This window comes from Oncorhynchus clarkii, unplaced genomic scaffold, assembly GCF_045791955.1.
Source record: "Oncorhynchus clarkii lewisi isolate Uvic-CL-2024 unplaced genomic scaffold, UVic_Ocla_1.0 unplaced_contig_13839_pilon_pilon, whole genome shotgun sequence".
NCBI lineage: Eukaryota > Metazoa > Chordata > Actinopteri > Salmoniformes > Salmonidae > Oncorhynchus > Oncorhynchus clarkii.
The window spans coordinates 16,765-38,160 of NW_027258583.1; the positions used below are offsets into that span (position 1 = coordinate 16,765).

The 21,396-nt window shown below is 40.4% G+C and overlaps 1 protein-coding gene across 1 annotated transcript in view; it reads left to right on the top strand.

Annotated features, from left to right (window-relative positions):
• Nucleotides 1-1,009: 1,009 nt before the first annotated feature.
• Nucleotides 1,010-21,396, top strand: part of LOC139397415 (beta-1,3-glucosyltransferase-like) — a gene marked incomplete at its 5' end in the record, with an annotated part of 47,687 nt that continues 27,300 nt past the window's right edge. The window contains 2 exons of the mRNA XM_071144143.1: nt 1,010-1,053; nt 20,975-21,014. Of these exons, the coding sequence (XP_071000244.1) occupies nt 1,010-1,053; nt 20,975-21,014 (84 nt within the window). The remainder of the gene's footprint in view (nt 1,054-20,974; nt 21,015-21,396) is intronic.

Consider the following 21,396-nt stretch of genomic DNA (forward strand, 5'->3'; position numbering starts at 1 on the left):
GATATGTTATTTTAGTGTTCCCTTTATTATTTTGAGCAGTGTATATTCTCCAATCTGCTGTTTTGATCCTCAGTATTGATTTGGAATCCTCATGCGAATTCCCCTTTTACTTTTAATCGATAGCGTTAAAATGAGATATAGACTCTCCATGGTCTAATTACAAACTTTCATAGATGACAGGTGGTGCACACACACCGCGTATAGTCAGCTAACGCACTTTTGTACATCGCGCTGTAACGTACAATTTACTGTATTTTTTTTAAAGGTTTGTGTGGAATTTGAATCTGGTTTTTAGGGCTGGTTTTTAGGGCGGCACTAAAGTTATCTTCAGAGAAGTAAACAGCAGCTTTTGAGATGATGGCTTGCAGTGATGACACAAAAAATGAATGCATTCAGTTGTACAATTAACTAGGTATCCCCCTCACCCTGTTCTACATCTAATGGAAAGAGTCTGTACGACACAGAATGAGTTGCATAATGCGTGCAGTACGTTACGTCATGACACGTCACAATTTAACGTACAGCGTCACAGGAGTCCGTTTTTTTCAACTTTTCTCCAATACTTTCGGGCTATTACCATGTCAAACAATGCTTGAATAGAAACGTAGTTCACACCCCAGATTTTGATGCCAGCACAGAAACTACAGTCCCATCTATAGTCCCATTTAGTTTTCATTGCAGCCTCGTTTGAATGCCGCGGTTGCGCAAATTTGTACGGTATGGGTTCATCAACAGTACTATCAGAAACCCAACACATACACACACACAGGAAAGAGCTTTCTCCCTGAGGGGACTGTTAAATATCCTGCTACGATGGGCCCCAATGATGTTTCATTAGGCAGGTTCCCCTATACTGAGCAGAGTCGTGACCGTGAAGCCCTCGGACCAATCGATATCTTTGGTGTACATTGCCATCTACCAGTCTAATTGGCTCGACTTGCCTAGTTACATAAAGGGTAAATTAATAAGCAAGTGATTTCAGTGTCACGTTTTGTCTTGTTCTTTGCAGTTCCTGTCAACATTGTCACCGGCAGCACAAGACCAGGCTCCCAGGTAAGGATGCTTTTTTTTGCTTCATTGCATCATGGTGCCCCAATTATAGTAATTTGACTCTGACTTTATTTTGAGTGCCTGTTGCTAATTTCGGCTGATTGGAATGCTTCTCATGTTTCTACCCAGTTCCCTCATCAACCCCTTTTTAAAGGTTTCTAACAACCACTTGATCAATGGCCTCCGGGTCAAATCACACTATTGCTACAAATCCTTACCCTTTTTATCTCTTCTCTCTCTCGGGTATTTACCGTTGCTCTTGCTGTTCTTTTCCTCTTTTCCTTTTTTTGTTTTCAATCAGTCCTGTGTACTCACCTCAATAAATAATGAGGGTGTTCAGTCACTCTAATTGTTATCAGTGCGAGGGGAACTCTGACAGAAGTGCTCATGGTAGAGCTGCTTAGCTTCACACACTGCTCCGACATTCTCACTCTGTTTACCTAGTGTCCGCAGTTTCTGCCTTCCACTTCTGCATTCTCGCGCTCGTGTCCTCCCCCACATACGTTCACAGTTTTTATATCATGTTTTTTCATCAGTCTTTTATCAGTTTAAAACGGTGCCAGGTAGAGAAAAAAGTCAGACGTAAAAAAAACTACTGTGAAATCTAAAGGAAGGAGACTGTACCCAGAGACAGCGAGCGGTTGACTCTCGTTTGCATTTGCCCCCACGGCTCAAGCTGCAGTCACAGGCAACAGACAGCTTTTGACCACTGGTTTAAACTTCAAAGGATTTTTGTTTGACTCCAAACTTTGGTTGCTTTGTGAATCTATTTCACTAACCACGTTTCAATCCACAGTTTTTATGTGAGTGAAGTCCTACCATATGAAACAAAATCACGACAGCTGTAATGGAAACAGGAAGTTATGGTACAATTTGATTAATGCCAACCGATAATTTATTCGTTCCACATGCTGGGATCTTTTTGTGTCTGTAAAATTAATTATGGGAGAAATTGAGGTGGAAAGACCTTTATGCACAAAAGTGTGTGTGTGTATATGTATATATATATATATATATACACACACACACACACACACACACACACACACACACACACACACACACACACACACACACACACACACACACACACACACACACACACACACAGTGTCTTGCGAAAGTATTCGGCCCCCTTGAACTTTGCGATCTTTTGCCACATTTCAGGCTTCAAACATAAAGATATAAAACTGTATTTTTTTGTGAAGAATCAACAACAAGTGGGACACAATCATGAAGTGGAACGACATTTATTGGATATTTCAAACTTTTTTAACAAATCAAAAACTGAAAAATTGGGCGCGCAAAATTATTCAGCCCCTTTACTTTCAGTGCAGCAAACTCTCTCCAGAAGTTCAGTGAGGATCTCTGAATGATCCAATGTTGACCTAAATGACTAATGATGATAAATACAATCCACCTGTGTGTAATCAAGTCTCCGTATAAATGCACCTGCACTGTGATAGTCTCAGAGGTCCGTTTTAAAGCGCAGAGAGCATCATGAAGAACAAGGAACACACCAGGCAGGTCCGAGATACTGTTGTGAAGAAGTTTAAAGCCGGATTTGGATACAAAAATATTTCCCAAGCTTTAAACATCCCAAGGAGCACTGTGCAAGCGATAATATTGAAATGGAAGGAGTATCAGACCACTGCAAATCTACCAAGACCTGGCCGTCCCTCTAAACTTTCAGCTCATACAAGGAGAAGACTGATCAGAGATGCAGCCAAGAGGCCCATGATCACTCTGGATGAACTGCAGAGATCTACAGCTGAGGTGGGAGACTCTGTCCATAGGACAACAATCAGTCGTATATTGCACAAATCTGGCCTTTATGGAAGAGTGGCAAGAAGAAAGCCATTTCTTAAAGATATCCATAAAAAGTGTTGTTTAAAGTTTGCCACAAGCCACCTGGGAGACACACCAAACATGTGGAAGAAGGTGCTCTGGTCAGATGAAACCAAAATTGAACTTTTTGGCAACAATGCAAAACGTTATGTTTGGCGTAAAAGCAACACAGCTGAACACACCATCCCCACTGTCAAACATGGTGGTGGCAGCATCATGGTTTGGTCCTGCTTTTCTTCTGCAGGGACAGGGAAGATGGTTAAAATTGATGGGAAGATGGATGGAGCCAAATACAGGACCATTCTGAAAGAACCTGATGGAGTCTGCAAAAGACCTGAGACTGGGACGGAGATTTGTCTTCCAACAAGACAATGATCCAAAACATAAAGCAAAATCTACAATGGAATGGTTCAAAAATAAACATATCCAGGTGTTAGAATGGCCAAGTCAAAGTCCAGACCTGAATCCAATCGAGAATCTGTGGAAAGAACTGAAAACTGCTGTTCACAAATGCTCTCCATCCAACCTCACTGAGCTCGAGCTGTTTTGCAAGGAGGAATGGGAAAAAATGTCAGTCTCTCGATGTGCAAAACTGATAGAGACATACCCCAAGCGACTTACAGCTGTAATCGCAGCAAAAGGTGGCACTACAAAGTATTAACTTAAGGGGGCTGAATAATTTTGCACGCCCAATTTTGTTAAATTTTGTTAAAAAAGTTTGAAATATCCAATAAATGTCGTTCCACTTCATGATTGTGTCCCACTTGTTGTTGATTCTTCACAAAAAATACAGTTTTATATCTTTATGTTTGAAGCCTGAAATGTGGCATAAGGTCGCAAAGTTCAAGGGGGCCGAATACTTTCGCAAGGCACTGTATATACTGAACAAGAATATAAACGCAACATGCAACAATTCCAGGAATTGTATACATTACAGACAGAAATACTCTTCAGTTTAATCAGCTGGCTGGTCTCAGACGATCCTGAAGGTGAAGAAGCCAATGGAGGAGGTCCTGGTCTGGCTTGGTTACACGTTGTCTGCGGTTGTGAGGCCAATTGGACGTACTGCCAAATTCTCTAAAACAACGTTGGAGGCCGCTTATGGTAGAGAAATAAACATTAAATTCTCTTACCACAGCTCTGGTGAACATTCCTGCAATCAGTATGCCAATTGCAGGCTCCCTCAAAACATGAGACATCTGTGGATTTGTGTTGTGTGACAAAAGTGCACAATTTAGAGTGGCCTTTTATTGTCCACAGCACAAGGTGCACCTGTGTAATGATCATGGTGTTTAATATGCCACAGCTGTCAGGTGGATGGATTATCTTGGCAAAGGAAAAATGCTCACTAACAGGGATGGAAGCACATTTCTGCATTCAAATTGAGAAAAATACGTTTTTAGGATCTTTTGTTTCAGCTCATGAAACGTGTTTATTTTTGTTCAATGTGAAAACGATCATATCGAAATGAAGTCACGCCGTGATATGGCGTGGTCCTCCCACTACGACTCGGAGTGGTCCTCGCTAAATAAAAATATTTGTTCTTATCCATAATAATCTCATCATGTAGGCTAGGTGTCAAGACCAGAGTAGGCACAGTTGATATTTAACTCAACAATTGAATTTGAGATTTCAATTTTTTATTTTTTATGATATGCACTATGTCATCACTCACATTTTCTTCATGCAGATTTTTTAATATTCACATGAATATCTGTCGGCAATTGGATGGAAACCTAGCCACTGATGTATTTCCATTCCTGTGCAACTTTCATCTATTTTATAGGCGTGCACGTACATGCTCATTAGGGTTGGGCGATATTACAATAGCATCGTATTTTGACAATAATTGACTGTCATCGTAGATGGTGATGACATCATAATCCAACCTCAGGGTGTTTTTCAAATATCTATTCGATAATATATCAACTGGGACATTCGGCTTTTCACTAGGACCGGGAGTATGGCCGCCTTTCTCTTTTGCGCACAACTCACTCTGAGAGCCCCCACCGATCCACTTACGCAATGTGGTCATTCACGCTCATTCTTCAAAATGAAAGCCTGAAACTGTCTAAAGGCTGTTGACACCTTCGGGAAGCCATAGAAAAAGGAATCTGGTTGATATCCCTTTAAATGGGCAATATGGATGCATAACAACAGAGAGGTTTCAAAAACAGGGGCACTTCCTGATTGGATTTTCCTCAGGTTTTAGCCTGCAATATCAGTTCTGTTATACTCACAGACAATATTTTGACAGTTTTGGAAACTTTAGTGTTTTTTCTATCCTAATCTGTCAATTATATGCATATTCTAGCATCTGGTCCTGAGAAATAGGCAGTTTACTTTGGGAACGTTATTTTTCCAAACATAAAATAGTGCCCCCTAGCTTCAAGAGGTTTTAACAAAAAGTCTTTAAAAAAAAGTTTACTCATCTTTAGTCATACGAGTTACCACACCCGGTCTCAGGGATGTCTTACTCTGGAAAGTCGTTTGAACTAACTAAGTTAGGTCAATCAGCTTTTATTTGTAGAGCAATCTTAAAAATAAATGTTATGTTCTGCTGCCTCTTGGGCAATTCAGAAAGCTGATTGAGGACTTGATTAGAGATTATTTTGTTATGACTGTTTTTCTTTACGCTTGCATTTTAGATTTAGATCTATCTTCTGTAATATATGTAATTCAGTGCTCATCTGTAAATAAAAAGACCTTGGTCTCAGTAGGACTCCCTTATAAAATGAAGATATATAAAATGTTTTTTATTTAAAAAAACTATTACAGCATATTGGCTGACTTTCATTCATATTCCATTCAACCAGCTCAATATAATATCAATAGGTTTAGGCTACATTAAAGTTTGCCTATACGCTTCATGAGGTTGCTACAGCAAGCCTATGAATGACATTTTACAATTTAGGTGCACAGGTCAAGAGAACATTTTGAGTAATCAAGGTGACAGTGACACATTCAATACCACCATGCACACTCTTGCCTACAGCTAGCTGATCTAGTGTGTAATCATTAGTCCATCAGTTGCAAATGAGAGTTTGAGTTTCTTTTAGACAAATGCTGGTATATTTAGCCCTATTTGGTTCTGTTTGCTTCTGTTTAACCTCTTGAAGCTAGGGGGCACTATTTTTATGTTTGGAAAAATAACGTTCCCAAAGTAAACGGCCTATTTCTCAGGACCAGATGCTAGAATATGCATATAATTGACAGATTAAGATAGAAAACACTCTAAAGTTTCCAAAACTGTCAAAATATTGTCTGTGAGTATAACAGAACTGATATTGCAGGTGAAACTCTGAGAAAAATCAAACCAGGAAGTGGCTGCTATTTTGAAAACTCCATGTTCCATAGCCTCCCATTGCTCCATTTAAAGGGATATCAACCAGATTCCCTTTCCTATCGCTTCCTCAAGGTGTCAACAGTCTTCAGACATAGTTTCAGGCTTTTATTTTGAAAAATGAGCCAGAACGATAGCATCGCATCAAGTAGTCACATGCAAAATAATTTCGACAGCTATTGTTTTTCCCTCCTACTGATAAAGACAGTTGCGGTTGATATATTATCGATTATATATTTTAAAAACAACCTGAGGATTGATTATAAAAAACGTTTCTGTTTTTTTATTATAAAAAAATGTTTCTGTGGACATTATGGATATTATTTGGAATTTGTCTGCGTTGTCGTGACCGCTCTTTCCTGTGGATTTCTGAACATAATGCGCCAAACAAACGGAGGTATTTTGGATATAAAAAAAAATCTTTATGGAACAAAAGGAACATTTTGTTGTGTAACTGGGAGTCTCGTGAGTGAAAGCATCCGAAGATCATCAAAGGTAAACGATTAATTTGATTGCTTTTCTGATTTTCGTGACCAAGCTATTGCACTTGTGATTTCATGAATATGAATATTTTTTAATATTGTTAATAAATTAATAAAACAAAAAGCTTACCTTGACCTGGAAGTGTTCCAGTGTTGGATAGCCAGCTAGCTAACATAGCATCCCTATCTGTTTGAGCCGGGTGTTTGAGTAGGCTAAACTACTGTAGCTAGCGAAATTGGAATAAATAAAATACTACGTAATATGGCTAGCTCTCACTCTCTCTCTTGCTTCTCCTTCATTTTTAAAGAAATTAATTTGTTCAAAACTATTGTCTTTCTCTCTCTTTGAGTCAACCACTCACCATATTTTATGCACTGCAGTACTAGCTAGCTATAGCTTTATACTTTCAATACTAGTTTCACTCTCTGATCCTTTGATTGGGTGGACAACATGTCAGTTCATGCTGCAAGAGCTCTGATAGGTTGGAGGACGTCCTCCGGAAGTTGTCATAATTACTGTGTAGGTCTACGGCACAGCCAGAAGAGGACTGGCCACCCCTCATAGCCTGGTTCCTCTCTCGGTTTCTTCCTTGGTTCCTGCCTTTCTAGGTAGTTTTTCCGAGCCACCGTGCTTCTACACCTGAATTGCTTGCTGTTTGGGGTTTTAGGCTGGGTTTCTGTACAGCACTTTGACATCAGCTGATGTAAGAAGGGCTTTTTGAATAAAGTTGATTGATTGATTGGTGAGAATCATGAGCCTCCTAGGTTTTGTATTGAAGTCAATGTACCTAGAGGCGGACGGAAACTAGCTGTCCTCTGGCTCCAACATTGCGCTACCCTACAGAGTGCTGTTAATGCTACTATAGACCTTCCTTGCAAAATATTGTGCTTTAATCAATTATTTGGTGATGTGAATATATTTAGTATAGTTACCTAAAAAGATTTCACTATTTAAAAAAAAAAATGTAATTCACTGAAGAGGATGTTCCTCCCCTTCCTCCTCTTAGGAGCCTCCACTGATATACAGTACCAGTCAAAAGTTTGTACACAGCTACTCATTCTTGCCATAATATAGACTTGGTCTTTTTCCAAATATGGCTATCTTCTGTATTACCACCCCTTCCTTGTCACAACACAACTGATTAGCTCAAACGCATTAAGAGGGAAATAAATTCCACAAATTAACTTTTAACAAGGAACACCTGTTAATTAAAATGCATTCCAGGTGACTACATCATGAAGCTGGTTGAGAGAATACCGAGAGTGGTTAAAGCTGTCATCAAGGCAAAGGGTGACTACTTTGAAGAATCTCAAATATAAAATATATTTTGATTTGTTTAACTCTTTTTGGGTTACTACATATGTAACGGATGTGAAACGGCTAGCTTAGTTAGCGGTGCGCGCTAAATAGCGTTTCAATCAGTGACGTCACTTGCTCTGAGACCTTGAAGTAGTGGTTCCCCTTGCTCTGCAAGGGCCGCGGCTTTTGTGGAGCGATGGGTAACGATGCTTCGAGGGTGACTGTTGTTGATGTGTGCAGAGGGTCCCTGGTTCGCGCCCGGGTATGGGCGAGGGGACGGTCTAAAGTTATACTGTTACACATACATGATTCCATATAAACCCTAAATGACTAGGTGTGTCCAAACCTTTGACTGGTACTGTACAGAACACAATAGAGGGATGTAGGCTAGATAGAGTGGGGAATTTCATCAAAGCAGGCCAACAAATATATATACAGTTGAAGTCGGAAGTTTACATACACCTTAGCCAAATACATTTAAACTCAGTTTTCACAATTCCTGACATTTAATCCTCGTAAAAATTCCCTGTCTTAGGTCAGTTAGGATCACCACTTTATTTTAAGAACGTGAAATGTCAGAATAATAGTAGAGTGATTTATTTCAGCTTTGATTTATTTCATCACATTCCCAGTGGGTCAGAAGTTTACATACACTCAATTAGTATTTGGTAGCATTGCCTTAAACCATTTATAACTTGGGTCAAATGTTCCAGGTAGCCTTTCACAAGCTTCCCACAATAAATTGGGAGAATTTTGTCCTATTCCTCCTGACAGAGCTGGTGCAACGGAGTCAGTTTTGTAGGTCTCTTTGCTCGCACACGCTTTTTTTCAAACAGGTGCCATTAATACAGGTAACGAGTGGAGGACAGAGGAGCCTCTTAAAGAAGAAGTTACAGGTCTGTGAGAGCCAGAAATCTTGCTTGTTTGTAGGTGACCAAATACTTATTTTCCACCGTAATTTGCAAATAAATTCATAGAAAATCCTACAATGTCATTTTCTGGATTTTTCCCCTCATTTTGTCTGTCATAGTTGAAGTGTGCCTATGATGACAATTACAGGCCTCTCATCTTTTTAAGTGGGAGAACTTGCACAATTGGTGGCTGACTAAACACTTTTTTGCCCCACTGTAATTTTCTTTCCTCATGCAGCCATCTATTTTGTGAATTGCACCAGTCCCTACTGCAGCAAAGCACCCCCACAACATGATGCTGCCACCCCCGTGCTTCACAGTTGTGAACAACAGTACGATCTCAAAAAGTACGATCTTTGTCCCCATGTGCAGTTGCAAACCATAGTCTGGCTTTTTTTATGGCGGTTTTGGAGCAGTGGCTTCTTCCTTGCTGAGCGGCCTTTCAGGTTATGTCGATATAGGACTCGTTTTACTATGTATATAGATAATTTTGTACCTGTTTCTACAAGCATCTTCACAAGGTCCTTTGCTGTTGTTCTGGGATTGATTTGCACTTTTCGCACCAAAGTATGTACATCTCTAGGACACAGAACGCGTGAGTGGTATAGCTGCTGCGTGGTCCCATGGTGTTTGTACTTGCATACTATTGTTTGTATAGATGAACGTGGTACCTTAAGGTGTTTGGAAACTGCTCCCAAGGGTGAACGAGACTTGTGGAGGTCGACATTTTTTTTTTCTGAGGTCTTGGCTGATTTCTTTAGATTTTTCCCATGATGTCAAGCAAAGAGGCGCATCCACAGGTACACCTCCAATTGACTCAAATTATGTCAATTAGCCTATCAGAAGCTTCTAAAGCCAAGACATAATCTTCTAGAATTTCTCAAGCTGTTTAAAGGCACAGTCAACTTAGTGTATGTAACTTGTGACCCACTGGAATTGTGATACAGTGAATTATAAATGAAATACTGAAACTGTCCTTCAATATTTTCCATTGGGTCAATGGTCTTCCAAGTTCACTGTTAACCCTGCTATTATAACCAGCCAGCGGATTCATCTCAATCTATAACTGCTTACCTAATATCAGGAAGTGTTGGCGTTGGAGGTTTCCCTACATTTGTTTCTGACATGGTAATTCTCTTCACTTATTTTTCACTGCCCTTATTTTGTAAAATTCTTGATTGTTGTTGGACATTTAAAGCACTCTAAGTTAGTTCTCCCTTAACCTGAGAAATAGGTGCTTTAGTATTGTATGGTTTCAACGGTCTCCTAACATTCTAATAAACTTTGGCAAGTTGTCCCTTTTCTGTGTAAAAATTACACATTACTTTTTTAATATCCATACATAATTTTTTCAAAATCCCCACTCCAATTACATAATTTCTTGTATGAACATATGAATATCTAAATTCAGAGGAATCATCCGCCTTGAATAATTGAAGTTGGTGAACGCAGCTCTAACGTGACATCACAGTAGCACCACTGCCCCAGGTGAGTGGAGGCTTTTAGATTGAATACGGGTGGGTGAGAAAAATCCATCCCTACTCTATGATCTGAAGGAGGAAACTAGGGTGTACATCCCAAATGACACTCTCTTCGCTACATGGTGCACTACTTTTGACCAGTGTCCTATGGGTCCTGGTCAAAAGTAATGCCCTATATAGGTGATAGGGTGCCATTTGGGATACACACTAGGTCTCAGCATCAGCAGGTCTCTTTGATTGGATAGCACGTATTAACCAGGCTCTGGAAGACGTGTCTGACAGTATAATATTGAACTACTTTCTCTCCAAGCCTCTCCTAGATGTAATGCCCCTGATCTTTCTCAACCCCTGTAACCCCAATTTTATATATAGATTGCAATACATGTATTATAGATGTGTAGTATGTATGAGATGTATTGGCTGCATCCTAGAATGGCACCCTTTTCCAATAGGGCTCTAGTCAAAAGTAGTGCACTATGTGCCTGTAGTAAGGAATAGTGCCATTTGAAACAGTTGTAGCCTCTGATCCCCTTCCAGCCCTGTCTGCGCCATGGGTGAGGGCTATACAGATAAATGTTCCCATGTCAACAGACACTGCAGATGAACAGACTAGAGTCAATCAGTCCTACATGGTGCTACTAGCCAAGTTTTGAGGCTAACGTGATGGGTGTCAGAGTTACAGACAACCAGTCAGCCTCTGTCTCTATGGCTTTATCTCTCTGTATCTTCATTGCAGTAGCCAACACTCTCACTCCTCCTCCACTCTATGGATAACCACTCCAGGGGAGAGAGCTTTACTGAGAGATTTATCTAAGCCTATGAGATGAGCTGAGTGGTGTGGACTCAGTTTAATGTGTTTTTTAACACCACCGGGTTCCTGGGCCCGTCCTGTCAGATAAGATTACCAGACCAGGCCTAGACAGCCCGACAGAGTGCTATCTGGGCTCTAGCCCTGGCTGGGAGCAGACTCTGGCTCCAGACACTGGAAAAAAGCAAAAAGAGCTCTGTGAGCCGAGAACAATCCATCTCTGTGATAATGGCAAACATTCTGCTAGATTTGACATCAGTGCTCTCTGCCACAGTCCATCAAATAATGGACTGTGAGAGAGATTTGCACGCCAGTGTTATGCCAACCCGCCTGTATGAGGTCTGCAGAGAGGTGCACTCCTGGAATGTGCTCTGAATAGACTGGTGTCCCTTGGCATTAACAATGGATAGAAACTGCACATAGACTTGATTCAGCAATACTCAGGGTGAAATGCTTGGGGGTGAAATGACCCCCCACACTTTTGCTGAAGCCAAGCAGAGGGATATTCAGATTGCTTAATTGCTTTTCTGCAAAACAGAGTCCTTTTTAAGGCCTTTTACAATGGATTAGTAAAACTATTTATAGCTCTCCTAGTGACTGGAGTATATTCTCAGAGTGATGGGTCTAGGAGGGCCAAAGTTGTCCCTTTAAATGACAATATCTACTAAGCTAACATATGGATTTTTTTTAGGATGGTCATTTAATTTAGAATTTTAGGACCCCTGTAATTATATAAAAAATATATACAACAGGATTTGATGAAACATTAAATGTGGCCTTCACTGCTATAGCCCATAGAAACGCATTGAATAACACGTTGGTACATGGCAAAACAGACAGTAAAAAAAAAGAACTCCTAAGCAACAAGGTTTTGAAGTGTCTGTCCTATATCTGAGCGATTATAAGAAAACCCTGAAATAAAACACATGTTTGGTCATGTTATTTGTGGCACATTATACCCTCTATGCAGTTTGCAATTTTTACAGCTCGCTACTGGGTTACCTTCAGACAACTCTGTTAGGAATTTTATGAATAAATGACTAAACAATATCCTAATTTTAAATGGAACTGTAACTAAGTAAACGTATACTCTGTTTTATTATATCTGATTAACAATATGAGAACATAAGAAGGGATTATGTGGCACGGACAAGGAGTAATTAAACATAATGAACACCATTCCAACTAGTCTGGGGAGGAATGGGTTCTGGGTTAAGTAAGCAGATAGGTTAATGACCCTATGGTTGAACCGACTAAACCTAGCTCTGGGGTGTTTTAGATAAGGCAGTGAGTGCAATCCTAGGTTTTCTGTTAACTAGAACTGTCAGCTAAGTGGTGATCGATAATGGTGAGGGGTCAAGAGTTAATTCAGTTATGTTGTGTGTCCTGTGTGTGTGTTAGTGAGTTGGAATGAACTTTTAATCTTGCTTTATTCTCGGTCGGGAGGAGATTCATTCACCAATGACTTCATATTTTGTATATAAACTGTTGTTTGTGGTAACATGGTAGCGCGCTCCGAGAATAAATACTATTATCTATTATTGATAAGACTGGTCTCCATCTATTTTATGCAAACAAGAATCTTACATATTCTCATTAAAATAGATTAAGTGAATTCAATTAATGAAAACATATTGAAATAATGAAATTACGTTAACAAACTCCCTTGAAGCTTTTGTGCACCGTAGAGCAGAACAACCAACACCTTTGTGTTCATGAGAGTCTCCCTTTTCAGATATTGGTGACATATTAGTTTGTAGCTCCAACGGTTCGGTCTGCACAGTCGGTTTTGTGAGAAGACCTCTTCAAAATGAGGTAATCCGCTACGGAGTTCAGACGAATGCCCTAAAGCTTATGACTATCATAGAGCCAAACAACCAACATTGCATTGTTAGTGAGAGTCTACTCTTTTAATGGTGGTGACTTTGTGGCTCACACTTTTCGGGTTTTACAGACAACAGATTTTCTTGTCCGGATCCTTTCGTGTTTAGAAAAATGCCGCTTTCACAAGCCCATGTTAGTAAATGGGGGAAAACTTTATATTGGCGAGAAGAGGGGATTGAGTTGTAGCCACTGTAAGAAACGGTCTCTAGCATAAACACACGGGGAGCTATTCAATATTCTAAATGACGTCATCGTGTGACTCCAGGGGGTTTAATACCGTAATACTGTCTTATTTTTAGGGGTGGGTTGTAGTTGGTTTATTGTTTTCTCTCATTGCAGTCTTACAGGATTGGGTCTTGGGGAGAACAACAGAAGGACAGAGGCCACACGCGTGCGGGCACACACACTGTCCATTCAATGTATCATCGTCCTCTGATTCACTCGGTGGCAGACCAATAATCTGCCATTTCTCTTCTGCTTTAGAGACTGTGCTGGTGCTAAGGCAGACAGAGAAAAACCGAGAAAGAGCACTGTCAGCTTGTGTGTTCATGTTTTGTGTGGGTGTAGGGTTGATGGTAGAGGGGGGATCAGTGCATGCGAGACTGGGGAACAACGTGTGCACTCGTGAATGCTCTCGTATCTCTTTCGTGGGGTATCTCCCTTAAACCTGTCTGAAGATTCTCATATATTGGTTCACTTTTGCCCTAAAACAAATGTGTTCATATGAGCAGAATATTGTTTATAGATTTGTTTATATGGGAAGAATATTGTATAAAATAAATATATAAAAATGTGCTGCATTCTTTGCCTTCCTTTCAGACAGAATAAATCATTTATACATTAATTAGGGTCTCCCGAGTGGCACAGCGGTCTAAGGCACTGAGGTGTCACTGCAAACCCAGGTCCGATCCCAGCCGGCCGTGATCGGGAGACCAATGAGGCGGTGCACAATTGGACCCAGCGTCATCCAGGTTAGGGGCCGGTTTGGCCGGCCGACATTTCTTTGTCCCATCATGCTCTAGGGTCTCCTCGTGGCGTACCGGGGGCCTGCAAGCTGACATCAGGCTCTTGCAAGCTGACTTCGGTCGCCAGTTGTACGTTGTTTCCTCCGAGTTCCAGGTTAAGCGAGCAGTGTGTCAAGAAGCAGTGTGGCTTGGCAGGGTCATGTTTCAGAGGACGCATGGCTCCCGAACTTCGGCTCTCCCGAGTCCGTACGGGAGTTGCAGTGATAGGACAAGACTGTAACTACCAATTGGATATCGAGAAAAAGGGGTAAAGTACAACAAAAACATTTGTTAAAAAGTTTGGGGTCACTTAGAAATGTACTTGTTTTTTTTAAAAAGCAGATTTTTTGTCCATTAAAATGACATCAAATTGATAAGAAATACAGTGTAGACATTGTTAATGTTGTAAATTACTATTGTAGCTGGAAACGGCAGTTTTTTTTTTTATATCTACATAGGCGTACAGAGGCCCATTATCAGTAACCATCACTCCTGTGTCCTGTGCTTGATGATTTTTGGGGACTGCACTTGAAGAAACGTTCAAAGTTCTTGAAATTTTCCAGATTGACTGACCTTCATATCTTAAAATAATGGACTGTCGTTTCTATTTGCTTATTTGAGCACAAATTCACTTTTAACAAGGCACACCTGTTAATTTAAATGTATTCCAGGTGACCACCTCCATGAAGCTGGTTGAGAGAATGCCAAGAGTGTGCAAAGCTGTCATCAAGTCAAATGGTGGCTTCTTTGAAGAATCTCAAATATATATTATATCAAAATATATTTTCTAATACTTTTTTGGTTACTACATGATTCCGTATGTGCTATTTCATAGGTTTGATGTCTTCACTATTATTCTACAATGTAGACAATAGTAAAATATTATAAAAACCCTGGAACGAGTTGGTGTGTCAACTTTTGACTGGCACTGTACATTAATAAAATCAATTAATACGTACATATATAAATGTCACCAGAGGGCGGCAGAGACCATCCTAGAAACAAGGTGTGTACAGTCCTCCTCGTTCCACACCGATCGGGCCATGATTGCCTACATCATCTCTCTACTCTCTTGCAAGGCCCTGGTGTTGGCGACGGCCAGCCGACTGTTCAACATCCACCAAGGGACCAGACCAGTGGGTGGAATACAGAGGCCCTGGTCACCGCTTTCCACCAGGATTTGTCTAACTCCATCAAGGATGAATTGGCCTCTCGGGAACTATGAGAGGACCTCGAGCCACTGATCACGTTGGCAATCAGGATTGATAACCCCTTTCGAGAACTCGTGAGACAGCGCCTTTTTCACACCACCCCAATATCTTATATATATATATTGAGGTCAGAGCTTTGTGATGGCCACTCAAATACCTTGACTTTGTTGTCCTTAAGCCATTTTGCCACAACTTTATAAGTATGCTTGGGGTCATTGTCCATTATGAATACCCATTTGCGACCAAGCTTTAAGTTCCTGACTGATGTCTTGAGATGTTGCTTCAAAAAATCCACATCATTTTCTTTCCTCATGCAGCCATCTATTTATTGAAGTGCACCAGTCCCTCCTGCAGCAAAGCACACCCACAACATGATGCTGCCACCCCCGTGCTTCACAGTTGGGGTGGTGTTCTTCGGCTTGCAAGCCTTCCCTTTTTTCCTCCAATCATAATGGTCATTATGGCCAATCAGTTCGATTTTTGTTTCATCAGACCAGAGGACATTTCTCCAAAAAGTATGATCTTTGTCCCCCTGTGCATTTATTTGCAAAACGTACTCTGTTTTTTTATGGTGGTTTTGGAGCAGTGGCTGCTTCCTTGACGAGCGGCCTTTCAGGTTATGTCGATATAGGACTCATTTTACTGTGGATATAGATACTTTTGTACCTGTTTCTTCCAACATCTTCACAAGGTCATTTGCTGTTTTTCTGGGATTGATTTGCACTTTTCGCACCAAAGTACGTTCATCTCTAGGAGACAGAACGCGTCTCCTTCCTGAGCAGTATGACAGCTGTGTGGTCCCATGTTTTTTTTTATACTTGCGTACTGTTGTTTGTACAGATGAACGTGGTACCTTTAGGCTTTTGGAAATTGCTCCCAAGGATGGACCAGACTTGTGGAGGTCAACATTTTTGTTTTCTCTGAGGTCTTGGCTGATTTCTTTTGATTTTCCCATGATCTCAAGCAAAGGGGCACTGCGTTTGAAGGTAGGCCTTTGAACTACATCCACAGGTACACCTCCAATTGACTCAAATGATGTCAATTAGCTTAATCAGAAGCATCTAAAGCCATGACCTAATTTTGACCTAATTTTCTGGAATATTCCAAGCTGTTTAAAGGCACAGTCAACTTAGTGGATGTAAAATCACCTTTCAGCAGGACAATAACCTAAAACACAAGGCCAAATCTACACTGGAGTATCATTCCAAGAGTGGCCTAATTACAGTTTTAGCTTAAATCGTTTTGAAAATCTATGGCAAGACTTGCAAATGGCTGTCTAACAATGATCAACAACCAACTTGACAGTGCTTGAATACTTTTTTTAAAGAATAATGTGCAATCCAGGTGTGCAAAGCTCTTCTAACATAGGCATGTATTGACTCAGGGGGTTGAATACTTATCTAATCAAGAAATATTAGTGTTTATTATTATATATATATTTTTTTTTACAAATGTTATATAACTTTCACATTATAGTGTTTTTTTTCTGTATATTGTTTAATTAATTAAACATTTAATACATTTTAATCCCGCTTTGTAACACAACAAAATGTGGAAAAAGTCAAGGGGTGTTAATACTTTCTGAAGGCACTATATATTTACCATCTTCATGGGGCAGAAAGCTGGATCAATGAGTTGGCCAGCTGACTGTCCAGAATTGCTTCAATAAGGATCGGTGTCCCGCTAGCTGGACAACTTCCGCTTACACTGGAGGGCGCACAATTCAAATAAATAATCATAAATATTATGGATTTTAAACATTTAAAAATATGTGTCTTATATCGTCTGAAATCTTAAATTGTTGTTAATCTAACTGCACTGTCCAATTTACAGTAGCTATTACAGCGAAAACATGCCATGCGATTGTTTGAGGACGGCGCCCCACATCAAAATATTTTACCACCGGCACAGGTTTCATACATTCACATATAAAGATTAAATATTCACTTCCTCTGATATGTCATCCAAAGGGTCCCAGCTATAACATATAGTGTAGTTTTGTTAGATAAAGTCCTTCTTTATATCCCCAAAAGTCTGTTTAGTTGGCGCCAACGATTTGAGTAATCCACTCGTTCAACTTGCAGAGAAAGGAATCTGAAAATATACCCCAAAACGTTGTTTCAACAAGTCAAAATATGTTTCTATTTACTCCTCAGATACCCTAAAATGTAATCAAACTATAATATTTATTTCCGAAAGAAGTATGTTCAATAGGAAACTGATTTTAGCAGGTGCGTAATTTCTTCATGGCGCCTCAAACACAGATTTCTAAGACTGTGTCCTTCTACTAAAACTGTTATTTCTTATTAGTTTTTGAAGTTACAAGCCTGAAACCTTGACCATAGACTGCTGACACCCTGTGGAAGCAATTGGAATTGCATCCAGGGAGCTAATCTTCAATATGACCTTTCTCTTGCATTTCTAAGAGGATGGTCTCTCTCAAAAAAAAATTAGTTGGTTTTTCTTTGGATTTATCCTACCATATCTATTGTGTATATTCTACTACACTATTTTAACATTTCTACGAACTTCAAACAATTCTTTCCAATGGTATCAATTAAATGCATATCCTGGCTTCAGGGCCTGAGCTACAGGCGGTTTACTTTGGGCACGTCAGTCAGGCAGGAAATTGAGAAAAAAGGGGCATAGCCCTAAAAATTAAATAACTTCAAATTGTTAAGGTATACTTGACTTGACAACAACAACCAATGTACAAATGTAGCTTTATCAACTTGAAAAATCAAGAGGTATGTGCCTGTTTATCGCAGTTAGCTGATTTAATTTAATAATCCTGCTTTCTGGAATTATTAGATTCTGTGCTGGTTAGTTAATTGCTGAAAATGAAGCAAATGCCAGTGACCCGTGCAATTTGTTTTTTCACTGGGATATTCACAATGGTTAATCACTTTTTGCAGATACAGATGCCTCCAGGCTTTTAAGAGGCAGGGGATGGGATGATATAATATATAAGAAATATATAGGCAAATCATCTCATATAATGCAGCCTGAGGATGGCAGCGCCTCTCCTCAGAGACCGACTACAGAGGAATGCAGTGTGAGGATTGAGAAACCCATGGGCCTGACTGACTTAAGCTACTGAGCCCAAATAAGCCAATGTCTTTTTATCCACCAATGGCACTGAATTAAATTAGCTCTGGATGTTGTCTTGTGTTCCGATGCATAAGTATGCCTTTCACTCTGATTACACCCAAATCTGACAACAAAAGGTGCATGCAAGTGAACAAGCATCATAGAAGATTTGTAATTCTCTCGCTCCCTCCCGCTCGTCTTCAATCTTAGCCTCCTGTTATTCAAATGTCTCTGCCAGATACAGTACTTGTCAGAAACTCCCATTAAAGTTTGATGAATATTGGAAGGAAGGGAATAGGGAGAAGCGAGTGACAGATGACTAAGAGAGAGGTGCTGTTGTGACCGGTGTCAGGCAGGGGGAGGACATCTCTTTCTATGAGCTAAATTACCATCGCTGGTCGGTGTTGTTCTAATGTTTGCAAGTGGTCATCTCCTGAGGGAGGTTAATAGATGGATTTCCTCCGATGGCTCCATTCACTGTCCCCACCCCTCCGCTTGTCTCCCCGGTGATGCCAAAAAAAGTGCCACATCCGCCTCACTGTGAATTTACGACTTGTTTAAATTGTGCTGCTTTCCAAAGGGGGCCTGCCGAGCCCAGGAGTGGAGTAATTGTTAGTCTAGAGGTAGTCATAAATCAAAAAATATATTTCTATCTCCCCTCCTCATTATCTATTAATACCGCTGTGCTCTTGCTGCAGAGTTCCTGAGACTTGCCAGAACTGTAGGCTATACAGTCTTCCTTCCTCCCCAAAGACTGAGACCTGTCTTCTTCTGAAAGATGGGAGGTGAAAAGACATCTCTTGCTGTGATTGATTTCCTCATTCCTCCATGGTCTGTTGCAGGCAGCTACAGGCACTTGACAGCCACGATGGAGGAACTGCTCTCTGACTGTCTTAATTGAGCCGAGTGCTTGGAGCAAAGGAGCCCTGGATGCTACAGGCACTAAAAAACCCACACAATTAGGAACTACTAATGACATGGCGAATCGGCCATTATTCCTCCCAATAACCCAGAGAGGTTTCTACATTTACTGTAGCATCGCTAAACAACAGTACATGAGTAACAAACTTTAGGTTATACAAGTTGAGGAAGGGTAATGGCAGCATCATGCTTTGGGAGACTAGTCAGGATCAAGGGAAAGATGAACAGAGCAAAGTACTGAGAGATCCTTGATGAAAACCTGCTCCTGCTCAGACTGGGGCAAAGGTTCACCTTCCAACAGGACAACGATCCTAAGCACACAGCCAAGACAACGCAGGAGAGGCTTCGAGACAAGTCTCTGAATGTCCTTGAGTGGCCTAGCCAGAGCCTGGACTTGAACCCCATCGAACATCTCTGGAGAGACCTGAAAATAGCTGTGCAGCATCGCTTCCCATCCAACCTGACAGAGCTTGAGAGGATCTGCAGAGAAGAATGGGAGAAACTCCCCAAAATACAGGTGTGCCAAGCCTGTAGCATCATACCCAAGAAGACTCGAGGCTGTAATCTCTGCCAAAGGTGCTTTAACAAAACACGGAGTAAAGGGTCTGTATACTTACAGTACTGTATGTAAATGTCATATTTCAGTTTTTTTTGTTGAATATATTTTCAAAAATGTTTAAAAGCCTGTTTTTTCTTTGCCAATATAGGTTATTGTGTGTAGATTGTGTAGAACAATTTAATCAATTGTAGAATAAGGCTGTAACGTAACAAAATGTGGAAAAAGTCAAGTGGTCTGAATACTTTATGAATGCACTGCGTTGTACATAGGTTGGTCATCTAGGTTTGTACCTGTAGCCTTTCCATCACCATGAAGAAAAACAATGACCAATACAGTAATTAAGTACATTGAGACATCAAGTGGTTTGTGATGATCTGGCTCAGTTGGTAGAGCATGGCACTTGCAACGCTTAGGCTTGTGGGTTTGATTCTCACGGGGGACCAATATGAAAATGTATGCATTCACAACTGTAAATTGTTCTGGATGAGAGCATCTACTAAAGTGTAAAAATGATTAATAGACCGTTTCAGTTTTCACATTGCAATAAGTTGCATTTGCAAAGTATTTCAAGAAACTGGAGAACATATACTGTATACAGCAAGTATTTTTATATTCCACAAGTGTTAACAGATTGTGTTTTGTACAGATAATTATCAAACTCAACTACAAAAGTAGTACAGTGGGCCTTTACTAGATCTGTACTAGCGGACCATGTAGACATCTTCAGTGTGGGCAATGTTTTTTTTGTTCTGCATCGCACCCCCCGTCGGCGGCAGTGCAGCACCCCCACCCTCAAATGACTTCCTGCGGCTATGGCCCGGTGTGTTTACATTCTGTTATGCTGAATCCTCCCCTGAGACTGCTAAATAGACCTATTCCTTCTCCAGTAGTTGTTACAGTTCTTTGACACAATGCAGTGAAATTAGGGGAGTGTTAATACTGGGACGGTGGGACTGTCACATGAAATGAATTGTTTGGAGCTGCTGGTTTGTTTTGTTACATTCAAATGAAAAGTAAACCCTGCCACTAAGCCTTCTAATAAGTCTCTATCTCTCTCTCGCTCTCTCTCTCTCCAATCTCAGAACCAGGATTCAGAGGAAGTCCTCTATGACAGCCAGCTAGGTGAGTCTCATTGATTATTCTCCATGCATCCAGAAATGGTTCAATAGAAAGGACCACTTTTAAAGGTCCAGAAAGTAGGAATTTATTCAGTTGTTTGCTCATCTAATCTTCTAAAATGTCTCCCTTGATTCAACCAATATTGCAGACCGTATGATTGCACTGTACAATACCCTCTTACTTGTTGTTATACGACAATGTACAAAATAAAATTGAAACAACGGAACTGCCCACTTCCTGAATCAGGATCGCATAAACATGTCACAGAACAGACATTGCTTTCTGTGACCATGACGATTCAATAAAACAAACGTATTTGCAGAAATGCTCGGCCTGAACTCTTTCTTTGCAAAATGTACATACTGCACGTTTAATGAGTACTTTC